The following is a 20405-nucleotide window of genomic DNA, read 5'->3' as shown; positions in this document are numbered from 1 at the left end:
TCTCCCACACACCCCACCCCGTGCATCGTGAAGGGCCGGCCCCCCCAAGGCCAGAGGGGTGAGGCCATCCCTGTCCAAGCCGGCTCCGGGCTGCAGCGGGAGAGTAAGTGGGTTACGCAGTGGGTAAGTGCAGGGAGGGGAGGTGACGGAGCCAAGCCTGCATTTGCATCCCCCTCCCCCCACAAGGCCTTATACCCCCTGCAGGTACAGACCCCCCCTCCACAGGGCAGTTGGAGGGCAGTGTTGGGACCCCTCCTGCCCTGCACAGGGGGTGAGGAGGTGTGTGAGACGGGAGGGGCGGCACAAACGCAGGCTTAGACCCCGGGCGCCGGAGACCCATGGTACGCTACTGCCCAACAGGCAACTTTTGCAGTAGGGATGTAACCTGTTCAGTTCAGTTCCAGGGCGAGATCTGGCTATCTCAGACACAGATGTTGTGTAAATTAGGCCAGATGAGAAAAGCAAGGCTTATCTGCAGTTTAATAGTAGTACTAAAAAATGCCCCTGCAAAACTACTGCTCCACCTGAGTGATTAAAACTCTCCGAACAACAGTTCCAAGGAATGTTTTGGTATTTGAGGTCTCTGGAGCCTACATGAGGATTTGCAGTTGCCAATCAAGATCTGGCTGCTCACAGCTGGAGGTCTGATTAATTCAGTTGTGTATCTGGAAGGTTTTCAGGCTCTTAAAAAAAAGGTTATTTGGAAACTCCTTTTGAAAATGGGTTGGCAAGTTCACGGGTACACAGATGCAGCTACCTCACCTCTGCCAAGCACTAATTCCTCAATTAGCAAACATTTATTTATAAGATCGCTCACACCCACTGGCCTATAGGCCTCTCACAAGAGTGTGTGAATAAAATATAAACCTAACAAAAGCAGCACAGCCCAGGAGTTTTCAGAAAGAGGTTGCAAAACCCTCTGAGCAACCCATTCCCTGTATACTATGGAGAGGGATGCTGTTAAATCAAGGTAAATTTATGGATTGACGGGCACGATACCATGGCTCCTAGATGCTCTGGCAGTACCATCCTTGACTAACTTCCCAGAACAGGAAAGCCTGGGTGTGCTGCCTGTCTGCAGATAAGTCAGGTACTTCTGAGACACCCTCCCCTGTGCAGCATTTCCAGGCAGGTGGGCCCTCTCTCAGAGTTCTGTTTTCTGACACTTTCTTCAATGAGTGCCTGTTGTGACCCTCATGGGAGAGAAGAGACTGAATTTAGTTGTGAGGAATCCTCACAAACGGGATCTTTTATTGAGGTTGCTGGACACGGACAGCCCAGAAAGGAGTGCTGCCAACACAACAGTACTGGAACGTTTAAGGACAAGCAAAGCCAGGAATTAGGAGATCCAAAAGATATAGGTAACCTTTAGGAGTATTTTTTTAAATGATTTTGCATTCTTTTCCTGAACAACTATGTTTTTTAATCCAAAAACATTTACTTTCTAAAAGCAGCATGACAAATGATGGACTGACTATCTGCCTTTATGGTTTATTATTAATGCAGAAGGTACTTCTGGAGTTATAGATTTCTGAAAGGCATTTCCACATCTAGACACTGGTTGAGTCACACAGCAACAACACCCTGGCATTATTCCACAATAAATCAGGCCTTTGATTATTATGAAGGATATTATTAAGATTTTCATTAACCTTATCTGCGTATTCCTGGATACTCCTGTTTGTAGCTGCCAAAACTCAGACTCCTCTATGTAACTTAATCTAGGCTTTAAATCTATTAATCCTCCCATAGGTGCAGGATGGCAGCGGCGCCAGATGGATGAGAGAACAGCCGCTTTGATCTACCAGACCGAGGTGCTCTCTGTAGACAAAGGAAATGATTCTGCAAGGATGCAGCATGCCCTTTACTCTCATTGACCCTTTGCATCTCACAGGAGGAAACCCCAGTGAAACATTCTTGAAGGTGAGGTACTATTCTGCCTCTGTGAAGTTACAGGCTCTCATCTTAATTCTCCGGTGGGTCTAACAGATGAACGCATTAGCAACATGGCATTCAGCCCCTTGGACATCCAAACCAGGCCATGGCACAATGCGGTCTTAGAAAGGTTTAGCCAACTCTGCATTTGAATGCAGACGTCAGCATGGGTCTCTCCCCCTCTTGGTCCTACAACACACACGTGGGCTTGGCAAATACAAGGAAAGCTTCATTCATGCAACATGGCCACGGTCGAGGGGATATCATTGGATATGGGAAGAAAACAGTTCTAGGACAATGATCTATCCAACATGGTGCTCCCCTTGAGGCTACTATTCCTGATGCCATCATATCCTTTGCAGCAGGTGCTAACTGCAGCAGGGCAGAATGAGGTTTCACCCATAACAATCGAACTACCTGGGTGCAGGTGGTCACTCATTTCTCACTCACTCAGTAGCCCAGGGGCTTTGGAAGGACACTGAAAGGAGCAGAAAAAGAACTGGTTTGGATCAAGAGCCCCTACACTGATAGGACATCGGCACTGCATCAGGACCTTACACGTGAACAGGGAGTGGTGCTATCTTGCCCTATTTACAGTAAGTACAACACTGGGACCCCTGAATATTTGCCGTTACTAGGGAAATTGTTTATGCTTCTGCAGAGTCCTGAGGATACTGCCAAGGACTGGGAGAACGGTTTAGACACTATGGTGTGTGCAGGAAAGCTTTTTTACACACGGGGCCACACCTTTAGTTTGCATAAATCAAGTGAGCTCCTTTTTACATCAATAGAGCTATACTGATTTATCCCAACAAGGATCTAGTCAAAGCTTCTCTTTCTTCATGTTTCCAGCCCCCTTTCATAAGTACACACCCCTTCCCATCCTTCCACTGTGTACCAGACATGTTCCCCTCACCCATGCCCAGAAATCCTGATGGGCAGAAGCCAGGTGTGATAAATGCAGTGCCTTCTTTCAGTCCCTTTCCTGTCTATGCTGGAAATTAAACTAAGCAAAACAGGGTCTTAACTACATAAGAGTGTGACGGGTTAGTAAAGGACAGGGCCTCCTAGTCTGTCAAGATCGGTGTTTTTCTTTTCAATATGTTTCGCCCTCAGATTATACCCTATAATTAACAATGTTCAGCCAGAACTTCGCTTGTCAAAATTAGAGCTCCCTGTATGTTGGTTTCGTCTTTTGTTCTTTTTACCTTTCTTTGAATTCTAGGAAAACTTTCGCCAAGCTGCTTCCTCCAGACATCATAGAGACATCGATGGCTCTGAGGAAATTGAAGTGCACTTTAATTAGGTCCTAAAACAAAGAAAAAATCAATACGTTAAAAAACCCAAACTCAATCTATGTGCACACATGTGAAGTGTTTAGTTAATGCACATGCATTTCTTTAAGTAACCTGTCATTTTATATCTAAATAAACTGCTGGAGCTGCACTGCTGGAGCACTTCAGTGTAGACCAGGGATGTCAAACATACGGCCCGAGTTTGACACCCCTGGTGTAGACACTTCCTACACCAACAGGAGGGGTTTTCCCATTGGCATAGGTAATCTATCTTCCTGAGAGGCTGTAGCTAAGGAAACAGAAGAATTCTTCCATCAAGCTAGCACTGGTTGGTTTGGTATACCTACATCTCTCAGGGCTGTGGATTTTTCACTCTCCTGAGAGAAGTTGCCATGCCAATATAAATTCCCAGTGTAGACCAACCCTTTGCCTATTAACTGTTTTAATGTAAATGGCTCCAGTGAGATAGATCCCTAAATCACCATAAATACTAGGGCGTAATTAAGTTAGAAGGTTATACAATGATAAATGCATAGAGGAGTTCTGTGTATATTAAACTCCCTTTACTAGGTCTAACAGTAGCAGTCCCGCAGCACGCAATAACCTGTCATAACACTGTGAGACACCAAGCAAAGCCCACACAATGCAGCCTTGTGAAAATGGACCGAGAGGTGGAGGTGGGGCAATGACTGCACTGAATGTGAATCACTTCCATGATGGGCCTATGCTGAACAAATGTGTCTGGCTGCTTTTGATCAGGAAAACTCAGTTGCTTAATTGCAGTAACCTGTGCTGCTTCTACCACCATGGGCCAGCCGGAAGCAAGAGCTAAACTTCCTACACTACTGCAGAGTAAACAAGCTATGAAGGTGCACCACTAAGATACGCTGATGAGCCTTGAAGTCCCCATTAACCAGGCTCATGCTGTTCTCCAGTCCCGCCAGCTGGTCAATCCACCAGCTGTCTTTGTATGTGCTAGTATGGGGGAAGAGCCATTCATCATCTTGTCATCCCAGATGGCACTTAGGTGATAACATGGTGGCCACCTGGTACAGGAGGAGGATCTAGCCAGATGCGGAGATCAAGGCAGTGTAATAGGTCAGATAACTTACTGCCTCTCCTGTGACTGTCTGGGAAAGGCGTGGGAGGCGGAGAGAGGGGAGCAACCAGAGACTGACGTCTGTAGGTCAAACCCCAAAACATCAGAAATGGATTGGAAAGCAGGCTGAACATGGAATTCCCTTTGAGTTCAATGGGGGCTGCATGCAGGGCTGAAGAGGGCCAGTATGAGGAGCAGGCAAGGCCTAGCCTGGTTTAAATAGGACGTAAGTATTGTGTAGGCCTTATCCTAGCCTTCTGGCCAGGGGTGAATCTTCACTCACTAAGCATCTAACAAAATTGGGCCCTGTATCAGCTTAGCCGTACACAGAGGAAAGCTTCAAATACTGGATTATGGTGTCACTGCAGGATCACAGTGGAGGCGAATCGAGGCTGTGTGTGCGCACAGGATGTATACTGTGTATTTATATAGCGCTTTCCATCCACAGAACTCAAAACACTTTGCACAGGAGGTAAGTACCATTATCCCCAATTCAGAGATGGGAACTGGGCCAAAAAGAAGTGGTGTGACCAGCCCAAGCTCTCCAAGCAGGCCAGATGCAGAGCTGGGTAGAAAACCCAAGTCTCCCAAGTACCTACTAAGCCACACTGCCCGTTCCTGTATGTATGTAAGTTCTTGAAAACACACAAATCTGAAACACACACAGAGAGTAAACAAAAAAACTGTCACCTTGTCTAAACTTTATACAATACCCAAGTTCCACTTGAGTGTTAAAGGGCCCAATCCAAAGTCCATTTAAGCTTTGTGGCCCATAATGACTGAAACTACATGGACCAAAGCAATTAATTTTACATGAAATCTGAGTGCCTTTTCTTAAACAGGATGACGCATATGCTACATCTGAGAGAAGCAAAGATTTAACCAACAGTGTTTAGACTCTTACCTCCAAATTGATAAAAATTGATTCCATCTCTTGTGGAGTCAGTACCAGCTTTAATGGATTCATATAGTTCTGTAAGAGGTAAATGGAAAATGTATTGAAATAAATGAGCAAAGGTAAAAGTTTCTATCTAATATTGTTCAATTGGTTGAATTTTCTGGAGGGAGGGTTGGGGAATCGGTGAATTTTCACACGTGCCAAGATGTAAGACTGACAAGACACTTCCTAAAACCATCCCGCTGCATGAGCAAGCATCACTCAGCCTGCCAGACCGCGCTTGTGATCAGCCACATTTCTGCAGGTCTGGAGCTGGACTTTCTGGGAGTGGGGTGCCACAAAAGTTTTGTGTAATGGTTGTCAAGAACACGAACAAGATTTCACATGAACTAAAGGCCAGACTACAAGCCAGACAGTCCATACTGAAAGGCTGGAACATTTATCACCCGCTTGTAGAGGAAGCTCTGAACTATAAGACAGTTAATACAAATCAACTGCGCACTCTCACTCTGTGGACCAAGTCACGTTTCTCAAACTGGGGGTTCTAACCCAAAAGGGGGGTCATGGTATTGCCACCCTTACTTCTGTGCTGCCTTCAGGGCAACGGCTGCTGGCCAGCTGCCCAGCTCTGAAGTCAGGCTGCTGCCAGCAGCAGCACAGAAGTAAAGGTGGCATGGAATGGGGGAGGAGGGTTGTCACTTTTTTGGGGGTGGTGAGGTCATCACAGCCTGAAATGTTTTCAAAGGAGGTCCCAGCAAAAAAAAGTCTGAGAACCCTGGACTCAGTTATACCTCTTAAGAGGGAGAAGGGAAAAGGAGCACTGCCTAAGTGAGCTGTGGAAAGATAAATGCCTTCAGAGACACTATGGAGATGGGAGAGACACCTTGCTTTACACTGAGAAGTTACTCCCTATTCTTTCCTCCCCCGTGAGAAGAGCCACACTCAGGAAGGTATAATATGGCCCTGTACGTATACACGAGATATGTATATATCTAGTTCTCTCTCTAGTTAGAGATATCTATGGAGCGCTCTGGATACATGTATACAAACACCTACACATACACATTTCATGATTGTCACTATGCTGCCAAATTGAACTCTTAAAACTGCCAGCTGCTCTGTGCTTCATAGAAGCCATAGCTTAGCCGGTTAACAGTTTGCTGCTCTTTGGGATAGTTTTTGCACCCTGCCCCATTTAAACATTAGCCATGTGGAGAGGGTGAAAAGCAGGATTCATGATCCTGAGCATCATACAAGTACATAATATATCTGTCTCCAGTGGGGGTGGATGGGTGGGGGCGGGGTTCTTTTTGTTGTTGTTGACTTGCTAGTTTCGTCACAAAGTCATCATCAGTTGCAATGGTGAATAACATCCATTTTAGCTGTTAGATTAGTGGAAAAACTAGTCAACTTGAATCTTTGCCTTTGAAGAATGCAGGTAACATGACTACATTGGAGATGCTTTTCTAAACAAATGGGTTTAATGGGAAAGTCTGCACTGACCATAGCTACAGAACACACAGACACAATATACCTTATTATAGGACCTGAGCCTCAGAGCAGAAAAATCTACTAAGCTTTGATAAGCTCTCATAGTTCATACCAAGGCAATCATTTAACCCTTCCTCTATCCTGAAACACAAGGTTAATAGTTTCAAAGAACAAGTAATATGTACATCACGAGTATGAATGTCAGAGCCTTTCTTTTAAAAAGCCTGGAATCCTATTTAATTGTGCGGTTCTCTTTCAGAGGTTCTTTGCAAGAAAGATTTTGAAATGAGAAAGACAAACATTTTAGAGGGAAAGAAAAAAAAGTAGAAATGATAGCTGGATTTTTTTTTTTTTTTTTAATTCTACTCATCTGTAATCACTGAACAGGAAAATAATATCCCACCTATGGAAGGATGCATTTTATCTTTTGGTTGCTGACGTGATCATTCTTTTAAAAGAGAGAATGCAACTATAATTCATCAAAACCAATTAAAACCTGTGAATGCATCCAGTGAAATGTTACTTTTAATTCAATTAGTTTCAATGACAAATCAGGGTGGCGTCAGCACTTTCAAGAACTGCCTGGAATAAATAGGTTCTTTCAAATTATTCAATGGCGATCAAAGAGTGATAAGACATCTACAAAAACTAGTCTTATCTTAGAGACTGTGCCATGGCCATGTAAGAATTGAGTGTCTCTTACGGCTGATGTTGGAGTGTAAGTGAGGGTGGGGGCGAATACCCTTCTGAAATATCAGGATGGTTTTTAGTATATTTTAAATATGCAGTGACCAGATAAAATAGGCTCCTTTATTCTGTGCATTAGAGTACCCAGCATGGATTTACGTTTGAATGCCTCTGTCCTGCGTTCTATCACAACCACCTAGTATTAAAGAGCTCTAGCAGCAAGAACTAATCCAGCAAGAGTAATTCAAGATCAAATGCAGCCTGAAACTGTTGACGTGAAATGTAGTGATATAAAGAAGGCCGACTCTCACCTTTTCTATGTCTTCAAGTGTTTTGTAATATTTGGCCTCGGTTTCCTGAATTTCTAGCAAACAACAATTTCTTTTGTCATCTTCTGTCATTCCCATTTTCTAGAGAAATAAAACAATGCATGCTTGAGTGTCCTTAGAATGTTTCAACCTGCTTGCTTACAGTGGATCTTTAATGTATCATTCAGTGATAGCAAACTCCCAACTAACACAAGCTCAGGAAGTCAGAAACCAAATTTTCAATCATTTATGTGAAAAGGATCCATTTCTGTCTGTAAAACGTTGGGTAAAAACCTGGCTCCGATGAAATTAATGGCAAAACTCCCATTGGGTTTAATTTCACCCTTTGTATTTACTATGCAAAGAGGACTATAACCAAAAGGTGTCAGTTAAAAAAAAAAGTGGGTTTTTTTTGCTGGGGCTTTTTTTTTTTTTTTTTTAAACTTTGTTTGCTTGTGTGAAGTTCACAAGTGCCTACATGGGTGTTAAGTGATACATTGGTCTCCTATGGGTCCTCACCAGTGTTGCCAACTCCTGTGATTTGATACTGACTCATAATATCTGTTACTTTTCTTAAAGCTGCAGTTCCTGGAATCATGTGAGTATCTGAGACTCTCAGCTTTCATTTTTCTAGAAAAGTAAGATCCTAGCCCTTGTGGCTGCATAGAAAAGCTAGAAAATGTGACCCCCTATAGGCTCAAAAACCCAAAGGCAAATAAAAACCCCCAAATGTATTTTTTTAAATCTAATTATTTTTAGGGCAATCTCATGATTTGTGGATGGGAATTTGAGCCATGATTTTTGAATGCTTAGAGATTAAGCAATACTGAGTCTGCAGTAAGGGTGAATACCACTCTTTGTACACTCAGCAAAATCCATATCAAAGAGTTTAAGACAATATATTGGCCAGACAGAAACCAAACTCTTTTGGTCACTTTCTCCTACTTACCTGCATATATCTAATCTGAAGCATGCAGAAATACAAGCAAAACCGATTAACATTATACACTTGATATTACAAACTCTCTCTTTTCTTTTTTAAACGTCCACCAATTTTATTCAACACGTAGATGAAAGTAGAGGCCGCTACAGTAAAATAAAGAACTTTATGCTTTTGCTAAAGAGAAGGGACTTCATTCGGCACTGGATGGAGAATTCACCACTCCCTTGGTCGTCTGTTCCCATGTTTACTCGCCTTCATTGATACAAACATGTGCCTTATTTCTAAATATGTGCCCAGAATTCATTTGGTTTTAACTTCCAGCCACTGGTTCTTAGTAGGCCTTTCTCCATCAGATTAAAGAGCCCTTTAGTAACCAGCATGCTCTCCCTGCGAAAGCACTTACACACCATTATCAAATCACACTGTGAGCTTCTTTTGGCTAAACCAAACAGACTGACCTCCTTGGGGATCTCTACACTACATCCGAGAGCAAGCTTTCCAGCTCGAGTCCACAGACTTGTGTTGGTGGGGCTTGCGCTGGCGCTCTAAAAATGGCAGTGTAGACGTATCTTGGGTTCGCGAGCCGAGGGGAGCAGGGCCTGGAGGGTTGTGCCTGAGAGCCCAAGACGCAATGTCAAAGCAGCGTCCGCACAGCTATTTTTAGCATGCTAACGCAAGCCCCGCTAACACAAGTCTGGGGACCCGGGCCGGGAGGCTTGCATCCAGGTGCACTGCACACACACCCCTGGAGTCTCTCACTGTAAGGTTCTTTGAAAGTGTCTTAAGGAGCTGTTTGAATTTTCCTTGAGAACAATCAACTTTTTTTAAAGGGGGCCTCTGGGAAGGTGGCTGTTGCCTGAAAGGTCATTTTTAGGGTGGCTGGGATGTTTTTTCCCTTTGCCACCCTATATGGTGGAGGCTGCTCAGCGTCCACAACTGAGACTAGATTTTCAAAAAAGCCCCCACCCAGTGTGCTGAGCATTTTGAAAACCTAGCTCCAGCTGGGAGTGCTGAACCCTGCCAAAAATTCCAGCCTAAATGCAGCTGGGGACAAGCCAGGGCTTGCACGGACTCAGCTAATTGTAGTTTAGCCCCAAGTTCCCATTAGTTCGATCGCTGCAAACTCCACTTTGACCTAGGAATCTGCATCGGCGAGGCTGCACCTCTTGCTGAACTGGGGCTATATACACGAGACCTTCATCTTGCAGCAGCACACTGTTCTCAAAAAGACAGTGACAGACCAAGATCTCCACTTGTGTCATTCCAGAGCGGAACATGAGAAAGGTACATCAAAGCCTCATAACTCAGACATGAGAAAAACAGCATGGAACTTTTACAGCCAGCATGGAGCTGCACCTTTAAAACATCAATCTGATTCTAAGCATTCCAGCATACCACCTTCCTTGAAGTCACTGGACAGCTTTAAAAAATAAATCTCACACTTGTTACATCCACTTCAAAACCAAATAAACCTCCAACAAGGGCAAAATCCTGCTTGGGAATGACAACATGCCTGGATGTATATTTTTGGTTGGCTTCCTTTAACTTGCATTTTTTTATTGACGTCTTCATATTTTACCAACATGCATTAGCTTGAAAGCAGTAAGCGGTTACGTTGAAGATACCCAGGGAAGGGAAATGGTTTATTGGATTTCTAAATCAAAGGCTAAAGCTTTTATTAATCAGCCATTAACAACAATATTCAGGACAGCATAAAAAAATCTGAGCTTGTAAATATTAAATATTCAAAATGGGATATCAAAAACACTGAACTAATCCCAGGATTTTAGGAGAAGCATGTCTTGCACTGATTGCTTCTAGAAATTTGGGGGAAATCTCAAGTTTATTCTACCAAAAAAATTCCCACTAGCAGCATCCTGCAGCTGGATGTCCTAGGCTATGTTTACACTATGAGCTAGGAGTGTGATTTCCAGATTGTGTAGTTCATCAGAGCTAACAACTAAAAATAGTAGTGTCCCATGGTAGCATGGGCCATGGCAGGACAGGCTAGCTGCCCTGACTACAACCTGCCTGAATGCCGTGGGTATGTACTGGGGGCAGCTAGCCTGTGCTGTTGCTGCCTCTGCCACTGCACCAACACTATTATTTTTAGCACGCTAACTCAGATGAGAGCTAGCGCAAGTGTGTCTATGCGGGCTGGGAATCACAGCCCTAGCTCGTAGTGTAGACATAGCCTTAGTGGTAAAAATGCCAGTACCTATTGAAGTTTCCACCAATGCTAAGATTAGTGCGTCTGAACCCAGAGGTAGGACCAGTGGGAATTGCTTTTTCACACTGCTTAGCACACAGACAACCTCTGAGTTCACTGGGACAAGAGTCCCCTTATTCTGCAGTCAGGACCTGACTCTTGGGATTGCTGAGCCCCTTCAACTGATGCTGATTTAGTTACGGGTGCAACCTCCCACGGCTAGGCCTTCAGAAACTCTAATTCTGACCCCAATTAAATGAGCAGTAACTCCATGGAAGTTACACCAAGCATAGAACTGGGGAGAGACCAGAATTCACATTCCCTGATGCTCAGTGACACAGCTTGCATCATGGGCTCTCTCTGACTCTGCAAAGCAAAGTTCCTGCCAATCCACACCTCCACTTGCCACCTGCAGCACGCTGCGATTCACGATCACAGGTCTCTCTGAGGAATTGTCATCGGCAAAGGAACTTGTCCATTTATCCTGCTTTCTCCCAGAGTTATGAATCTTGTCAGCTGTCGCGTGCAGCCAGAAGACAGTAATTAGAATCTACACAGATCCCCTGGGAGGAAGAATTTCACAGGAAAGACAAAAAGTTTGGACGTTCATGCTCCCATGAAGAGTTCTATTTAAATTTTGCATCAGCAGAAACAACAAATGCAGTGTGTCAAACCATTAGCTGGGAAAAGAGCCTCCTTGGCCTTTTTCTTTTTCATGCTCCTTGTTGTTTGGTAGCATGCTCCAGGAGAGCATTTTACATGTGCATTCTGGGTAATATACCACTTGGTCCCTTGACCACACAGGGCTTTGCACACAGAATAAATGCTCCAAGAGAGAAATTCTCTGCCATGCAGATGAGTCTAGGCAACACTTAAGTCCTCAAAATAGGACTCAAGTGGGATTTAAGTGGTACATCATCCCAAACCCTCTGCACAGGGGGGAGTTTCATTCCCAGAAGATTCCAGGAAAAGCTAGGCATCACAGAAGCAATACGGACTGATCCAAAGCCCACTGAATTCAGCATGAGCCTTTCCATTGGTGTCTATAGGCCCTTAGAACCTAGAGCCCTGTTATAATTGCCACCCATGTGTAGCTTTTGGCTGAGACTTTCAAAGCTGACTAATGGATTAGGATGCCCAAATTCCCATTAAAATTAATGAAGGGAGTCAGACACCCAACCCTCCTCGGCAGCTTTGAAAATCTCAGCTTTAAAATCTACCTGCTCTGGTATATCCTAAGAGGTACAGTAAAAATACCCAAGAAAAAAACTGGGTCTTCATTGCAAATATCTGTCAGCTCTTGCATGGATCTAAAAATACGTACAAGACACACATCAGGCTAATTGCACAGATATCAGTTCCATCTCTCTCCTTCAAGAGGGATGAAGTGACACACGCTGCTTTGGCTCAGCGGTGAGTTACTATTTTTACACTTCCTTTACAATTGGAACTTCTCAGAACTTCTTTCCCCCCATTCTTTCGATGACAGCACTATGGAAAGCTTTTGAGAAACCCTACAGGACTAGCTCCATCACACTTCTTCTTACCCGTCCCTCTTCCCTCCCCCCCTCATTTCCAGGGAATGACTCAAACGGGTTTGAGATCATTATCTTGCACTGATGGTGGTTTTTTTAACCCACCTTCAAGACACGGTATTTAAAACGCGTAATTTGTTACCATGGGTTGTTGAACTTCCACTTTGATGATATCTTCGTAGATATCATCGCCTTCATCTTCACAGGGGACGCAGTCGTAAATATCCTCCCCCAGGTCATGTTCACTGAAAGGTAAACAAGGTGATTTAGAAATACAGAGGATACATTCGCTCTAGGTAGATTTTGCAAGCGAGCTGAGCCGCAGCCCCCAATAAAGAATGGGGGGTGGGGAAGGAGAGGGGAAAAACCCAACACACTTCAGTGTCCTCATTTCTCTTTCCCATTTTGTATTAAGGAGGCCCATCTTTTTTGCATCAGCTACCGCAGCATGATTTCATCTCTGGGCTTCCCACTCCTAGGCTGGAACAATGTGAGCCCAGGAACTGTAGCTATCATCACAAGGCAGCATGGTCTAGTGGATAGGAAACTGGCGTGGGAGTCAGGAGCCCGGTTCTATTGGGCAACTCATTTGACTTCTCTGTGCTCCTTTATTTCCCCTCTCACCCTTTGTCTGTCTTCTCTATGAGATTGGGATCTTTTCAGGACAGGGACCATCTCTCTCTGAGTGTCTGTGATTTTAGCTGGGGTCCTTAACTGCAACACAAACACCACCTAAGCTTACACCAATGTCTAAGGAGCACTGTGTAAAACTCCACGGCTGTATTATTTCTGACAAGCCTATTTCAAACACCAAACACCCTCCTGGCCCCAAATACTGCAGCTATTCAGAGCACTTTATCTGTTCAAAGTACTGGGCACACATAAGTTAATTAGTCCTGCCAACACCCAGGGAGGTTCACAGATTCATCGATTCCAAGACCAGAAGGGACCATTGTGATCATCCAGTTTGACCTCCAAGGGTCCATCTACACTGCACACTAAGCTCTGACTGAGGCTCTGACTGAGGGTTGAGCCCAAACTCCCCTTCCATCCACACACAAATCAGTCTGACTCGGATCAGACAGCACTCAGGACCCTGGTCTCAGGACCCTGCTAGGTGGATGGGTCAGAACTCAAGTCCCATTGTGGCTTGGGTCCAAGCCCTATCCTTTTGCAGTGTGGATGCAGCTCAAGCCATAGACCCATGTCAGAAGGTCTGCGCAGCGCCGCGTGGACATGTTCGCACAATGGTGAGACCCAGTGCAAGAGGATGCTCAAGCACAGGCTTGGAAACAGTGACTCCACAAGCCTGTGTCCCACAGACCTGGGCTTAGTATGCCATATAGACATCCCCCCAGAGACTGCAACCAAGATCAGGGCCAAGATGCAGGATACCATATAAACCCTGAGTGAGAGTCCCTACCCCAAAGATCATTATTACCCCTGTTTTACATATGGGAAACAGACAGAGGTGAGGGGACTTGACCGAGGCCACACAGTGACAAAGCAAGCATTAGACCGCAAATCCTCCTCACCCCCAGCCCTATGCTCATTCCTCCAGAAGTTGTTGCCACCTGGCTTGGGGGAAAGGCACATGGCTGATGAGGCATCCTTAAAGGTAGATGCACACACAGTTGCTTCTTTGCTATGAAGCGGATTAAAGAAACAGGATCAATGGTCTTGACATTTGGTTGCTCTTTTAGCTGAACCACACTGTTGAGTAACTGACAGCACATGAAGCAAAGGGTCATTTATTTCTATTCCACTTAGTAAACACCGGGTCAGACCCTTAGCTACCATCAAGCAGCATAGTTCCATTGCCTTTGTTGAATTTAAGTCACTTTACACCAGTTGATGATCTGGCATTTTATCCACAGTGCCCAATTCAGACCTAGGGCAGCTCCACTGATGCCAACAGATTTGCCCCCCACCCCGTGCACCAGGGATGAATTTGGCCCACAGAGGCCACAGTTCATATGCTCTTTACTCGTAGTATTGGCATTGGAACAGCACTCAGAGGCCCCAAATAGGTCTGGGACCCACCTGTGGTAGGTGATGTATGAACACACACAGTAAAACACAAACCCTGCTTTGAAGCACTTAGAATCTAGACTTTAATCATTAGCCCCCCCAGAGAGAGAATGAGCAAATGTGAGCAGCAGGAAAACAGTTCTGTGTAGGTTTTGAACAGTCTTATTTTTCAATTGCTAAATATATATTAATCTGACCATCTCCTACGCGTCTCATACTATACTTACACTCTGTTACCCACAATACCAAAGCAGTCCATATCCTGAGGCCTAATTATAAGTAGACGTGGCACAATTAGGTTATTTTTTAATACATATAATTTTGACGAATGACATCAATGTTTATTTTTAAGCATTTTTAATCAATTTAAATTTTCCCAGTTGTGGGAATTAAATGGGGTGTGGCAGGGAGCGGAGGAGGTCCAGACAATAACTATTTAATGACCAGCAGACTTCGAGACTGGAAAAGTTAAAGCTTTATAACTGTTTAAACCCAAGTTGTCAACATCACATATCAAAATATACACAGTAAATATCCTTAAATCAAACTCTAATAAGTTCTCAAGCCGCACTGGTCTTACTTTGCCTATCTGTAAATTTTGATCATTATCAAAGGAAATATTTTTTCCTCGGTTTGTGTGTGTACAGTGAAATCGACGTTTACGAACGTTAACTGATAAAAATCTAATCCTTCCAAACCTAATAATAAGTGTTAAAGGGCTTAATACATTGTAAAGGGTTAAAAACAGCTATGTGGCTCTGAGACCTTGAATTGTCAGGTCAAGATTATACTAACAGTTGCCTGAGTTGTTAACTTCCAAGGGGGCATTGGAACTGTGTTCTTTCCCTTTCTTTTAACTCAAACACTTGTGACGATCTTGCAACTGAAACACAAAAGCTTTGTTTCTTATAGCACAAGGGGAAATATTGCTGCTCTATGCCAATGCTTTCTTTAAACTGTGTGTGTGATAGAATCACACATCCTGTGTTCAAAGCTATGCTCTGGCAACCTTTGCTTCATAAGTCATTGATATGCTACAGAAGATCCCTGCACAGCCAGAGGAACAAGGAACGGTTCAGGTGGATAGGAGAAGAGCGCACAAAGAGCCTATATTTAAGCAACAGATCTTTATTGTTATTATTGTTATTAATAAATATAAATATTACAGCAATGCACAGAGACCCTACTGTGCTAGGTGCTGTGTGGACACATATCCCAGATCTGCATTGAGATCCATATGGATATATGCTTGCATATGCATGGGGCCCCACTGACTTTAATGGGGCTCTGCATGAGTGCAGAGAATTAAGGGGGGGAAAAGGGCAGCAAATGAAAAAGAAATCTCCTGAATTTTACACCAATCATGATTTTTGAATGCGTGGGTGTGGTGATATAGAACTAGAAATATGATCCTGGCCTCAGCTTGATTTTAAATATATTTCTTTTATTTTATGTACACACACGTACACACACACACAAATAAATATGTTCATTTAAGACCAAAGAAACAAGGCTTTTGATTTACAGTGTTTCTTTTGTTCAGTGGTTCAGCATATATAAAAGAGACTAGATTCTGATCTCAGTTATTCTGATGTATTATTTATTATTTGTACTAAGGGACCAGTCCAAGTCCACTGATCAGTGATGCACAGTGCTAGGCACTGTACAAACATGGTAATACAAATATTAAAATAATAATAATAATAATGGTCCCTGGACTGAAGGGCTTGCAATCTTAGTGAATCCACCAAATCTCTGCTTCTTTTAGGATGCAGTAATAGAGTCTCCTGCACTAAGCCTAGTGTAAATTATTGGGTTTGAGAGTAAAATTGTCTTGACCTTCAGTATCTTCCAAAGAGAAGAATCTGGGTTGGACAATTGCTGAGTCCACCCTCCAAGCAATTTATAACTTGTCTCTTTGTGCTAAGCAATATATTTTTAGAAGCCCGGATTTGAATTATTTTAACTCTTCCTAGAAAAATATGAACACTCCAGAATGAAACTCAAAGCAAACTGCTGACCGGCCCAGCCAAGAATGCTAACACATCAATGCTGAGGTAGCTAAGAGGCACAGAGAATAATGTGATATTCTACAGAATCATACTTGACTGAGAAGCCTGCTTTTTGAAAGCTTTGAAGAAGGCAAATAAACATCCTTAGCTGTGTGAAGAACATCTCTTTCTGCCAAAAACAGAAGGGAGCACGTAGGGATGAGCCAAATACTGTAGGCTCAGCAAAAGTCCCAATACCTTGCAACATAGGAGGGAATAAGAAAGAGACAGAATCAGGGTTGGACAGAAAACAAGACTACAAATATTTGCAAAAGCGTGTTTTATTTCTCTTTTAAATGCCATTATTTCCATTCTAAATACAGATGTAGTCAATAAAAGTATGTTTTTAAATAACTGCATGGGTGTGCTGAATCACCTCTGTTCCTACAGAGCGATATGTTGTAGCTGCTGTAATAATACCCACTAACAGCCAGCAATCCATCTTCCCTTTTTCCAAACGTCGTCGCTGCAGTTATTATCTGTCCCAATATTTGTATTCTGTGCTCTTCCCCTCATCCAGAGTGACTACCTCCAGATTCCCAATTAATCTTCCATTCCAGAAGGCAGCCATCAGATTTCTAGCTGCATTGCCATACATCATTCCGGTGGCTGGAAGGTCATTAGGAAGCTTATGGTTGAGTTAATATTGCACCTGCCAGCAGTACCATGGACTGGATGACCAAGACAAAAGAGCCATATGCAAAGCCCCCAAAGGTTGCCGGCGCCGCACTCACTTCTACTGCGGCACGATGATTATAATCCTGGGTGGTCAGCACTAGCACATCGTTCCATTTCCAGCCTCTGCACTGCCATTGGCTTCCCTGCTGTCCTCACTCTAACATGCATAGTGACCACAGGGAGCTACTGGCACAAAACAAGCACGGTAGGTCCAATGTCTCCTGACCACATGGACCCAAACCATAGACAGACTGACAGTCTCTCCAGGCTTGGCTCAGTAACACGTACAGCTTTCAACGATGAGAAGTCCCAATGCTGGTGACAGAGATCTGCCAGCCTGCTGCCAAAGCCCCCAAGGATAAACGGAAGAGATAGCGTCATTAGTTTCCCTAGATAGATGGCACAGGGCTGCCATTTATCCCTTCGAGTTCTTCTTGATAGCCCTGTATGATCCTGATGTCAGGTAGGGAAATAGAACACAAGCAACAACGAGGGTGTCACTACCAAGGGCATAGGCTGCACAAAGCAGACAAAATGAGGAAGAAAGCTCTTCACCGCAGCTAACCTATACGAATTCCCCTGCCCCCACTCCACTCTCCAGCATGCAACTTTCCAGGTCGAGTATTACATTTTGAAACTCTCCATTTGATAAAGACCCAGGAGTAATCCATGACCATGTGAATGAGTGGGGTGGCCTTCCTGAGTTATAGGTTGGCTGAACGTCACAGATGGCTTAATGTCCAAAGTGTGAGTACAGAGATGCTGGCGCTCAGCATCTTTGAAAGTCAGGCCAAGATTTCTTAATGAGAAATCCAGGTGGCAATTTACACCAGACGAAATTAGGAGCGGGCGGGATTTCGGTTTTTTTTTAAAAGTCAATTTACATGCGTATCATCCACCATCCAGAATTGAAGCCAGAACTTCAAGCAATAAAATCACGAGTCTCTACCATTTGACCTAAAGGAGTCACTCCTCTAGGTAGCAGCAGTAGTAGACTCCCATCCTTTCACGGACCAGCCACTAGAGTGGATCATTTAATACAAAATGAACTGTGATTCACACATGCAGCTACGGGCTCTGATTGACATGTTACACAAAATGAAGTGTAAATAGCATATGGGGCACATCAGGCAGAATCTTATTAGGATAAAAGAGTTGATTCTGTGATTTATTTTAACTGAGGGTTTCAGTCTTCCTCCCCCACATTTCCTGAATATTTCTCACTGAGTTTCCCTTCATTTTCTCTTCAATCCTCTGAATCAGCTTTTTGTGAAGGTTCCCACCATAAGCTGGCAGCAACAGGCTTTTACACACTGTTCCCAGCAGCAACTTCATTAGGACTAAACTGCTCCCATAGGTAGAGAGCCTCAGAACCCACTGTTCTGGCTTCCTCCATTCAACACGTCTCTCTCAGCTTTAAGGGACGCTGGGACTGTCTGACAGGCCTGCCCTCAAACTAAGACTCCATTCCTGCACTGCAACTATGCTCCTAATATCAAAATGCAAAGCATTCTTCTAAGTGATGGGCTCCAATAGCCTTAATAGCCTTAATAGCCAGAAGTGCTGCCAATGGCACAAACACCAAGAAACACCAGCACCAGTTAGATGAATCGATAGTGGGGATGAAGCATCAGAGTTAAGGAGACAGGGGAACATTGCTAATTCACACTGAGAAGCAGGAGAAAATCTACAAATGACAGAATTGTGTGAGAGCAGCTGACGGGCGTGCCTGTAACCGTTACTCACTAAAGCAGTCTCACTGATAACAGTAACATCACTCATGATTAAGAGCTCCAGAACTGTCCATTAACACCACAACATGGATTTTGTTTGCTTATTTTGACACCTATGGCTCACGCATGCTTCATAATGCAGCATAGCATGCAGTCAAAGAGGACGATCTTGTGGTTAGAAGAGATCAGACATTAGAACACTGGGTTCTATTCACAGCTCTGCCACAGACTTGTCGGGGGACCTTGGTCAAGTTATTTAACTTCTTTGCACTTCAGTTTCCTTGTCTGTAAAATGGAGATAACAATACCTACACCACAGGATAGATGGTGAGAAGCAATTCAAGTCTGTCGTTAAGATAGATCCTTGAATGCAAGGTTCTAGAGAAGCTCAAATCAGCAAGCAGCAGTGGTATTACAATCACAAAGTCTTTGTCTGGCAGGACCTCATTTCCTACAGCATATTCCTATTAAACCTTTGCTGAGAAGTGGAGAGACACTGTTATTCTTGTGTGAATTATCAAATGTGCAGATTAGACAGAATCTCCCAGGACCGAGTGTAAATTGTAAAGTCCCGCTGCTTTGTATATTACTGTTGACATCAGTGTTTTTCACATATTGATTTTCATCGATCTTTGCAAGTCATGTGCCCGAGTTGGAAACAGACAACTATTAAAAAAATACATCAAGAGGATTTTAGTCTGTGGCAACTTAATCACACAGCACCACTGGGACAATGAACAATGACCAGATGCTCAGATGGCATAAATAGCATCATTCCATTGATTTAGACGGAGACATGCAATTTTAAGCCAGCTGAGGATCTGGGTTCAAATTTTCAAAAGAGCTTCATTCCTGTTTTCAAAAGCGATTGAAGACCACAGAAGTCTAAGTCTGATTGAAATGGGGTTCAGGCTCTTAAGGGACAGTTCTCGGGGCACTCAAGACTGAGTGTCACCTTGTTTCTTCCTGCCTCCAGCTCGAAGACATCTTGCCTCTGTGGGTGCTCGCTCCCTATCTCCACCAGACTTCTGGTCACTCAAATGCTCTCCTCTGGGCTATGGCAGCCCTGTCTTTGCCTTGCAGATTAACAGGGGGTGCACCCCACCTCCCGAGTCCTTTTGAAGTGTTCCCCTGTGGTATGCAGCTCCCGACACTGGCTACTCACAGAAAATCCAGATCCTCTGCATCCAAAGAAGCGGTGTAGTGCAGATGGTCAGTTTTACCTTAAACCACCACTGCTATATAAAACACAGCACTTATGAGCATTTATACTAAACAAAAGTAGGTTCATTTGAGAAAGAATAGAGATTTAACTAGAAACAAGAGAGTAGTGGGAAAAATGGTTACAATACAAAATAAAATCATAAAACATAAGCCTAGGTCTGTGCTTATCAATAGTTACCTTTTTATCTAATAAAGTAGATTTCCCCCCAAAGTTCTGTCTGTTGCAGATCTGGCTGGTTTCACAAGAATCAGGATCCAAACATTCACAAAAGCAACCTCACTCCACAA

The 20405-nt window shown here is 43.8% G+C and overlaps 1 protein-coding gene across 4 annotated transcripts in view; it reads right to left on the bottom strand.

The window, feature by feature from the left end:
- The window catches only part of VAV2 (vav guanine nucleotide exchange factor 2), a 284485-nt gene that overhangs the window by 48172 nt on the left and 215908 nt on the right, over positions 1–20405 (bottom strand). For all 4 annotated transcript variants that reach the window (XM_067541859.1, XM_067541857.1, XM_067541856.1 and 1 more), the window contains 4 exons: positions 12543–12645; positions 7717–7815; positions 5234–5302; positions 3144–3244 (listed from right to left, as the gene is read on the bottom strand). In XM_067541859.1, the coding sequence (XP_067397960.1) occupies positions 3144–3244; positions 5234–5302; positions 7717–7815; positions 12543–12645 (372 nt within the window). The remainder of the gene's footprint in view (positions 1–3143; positions 3245–5233; positions 5303–7716; positions 7816–12542; positions 12646–20405) is intronic.

This window comes from Emydura macquarii, unplaced genomic scaffold (assembly GCF_026122565.2).
Source record: "Emydura macquarii macquarii isolate MOO-44397 ecotype Brisbane River unplaced genomic scaffold, CSIRO-AGI_Emac_v2 contig_691, whole genome shotgun sequence".
NCBI classification, from domain to species: Eukaryota; Metazoa; Chordata; order Testudines; family Chelidae; genus Emydura; species Emydura macquarii.
The sequence above is the reverse complement of the archived record's forward strand: the minus strand, read 5'-3'. Positions and strand labels throughout refer to the sequence as shown.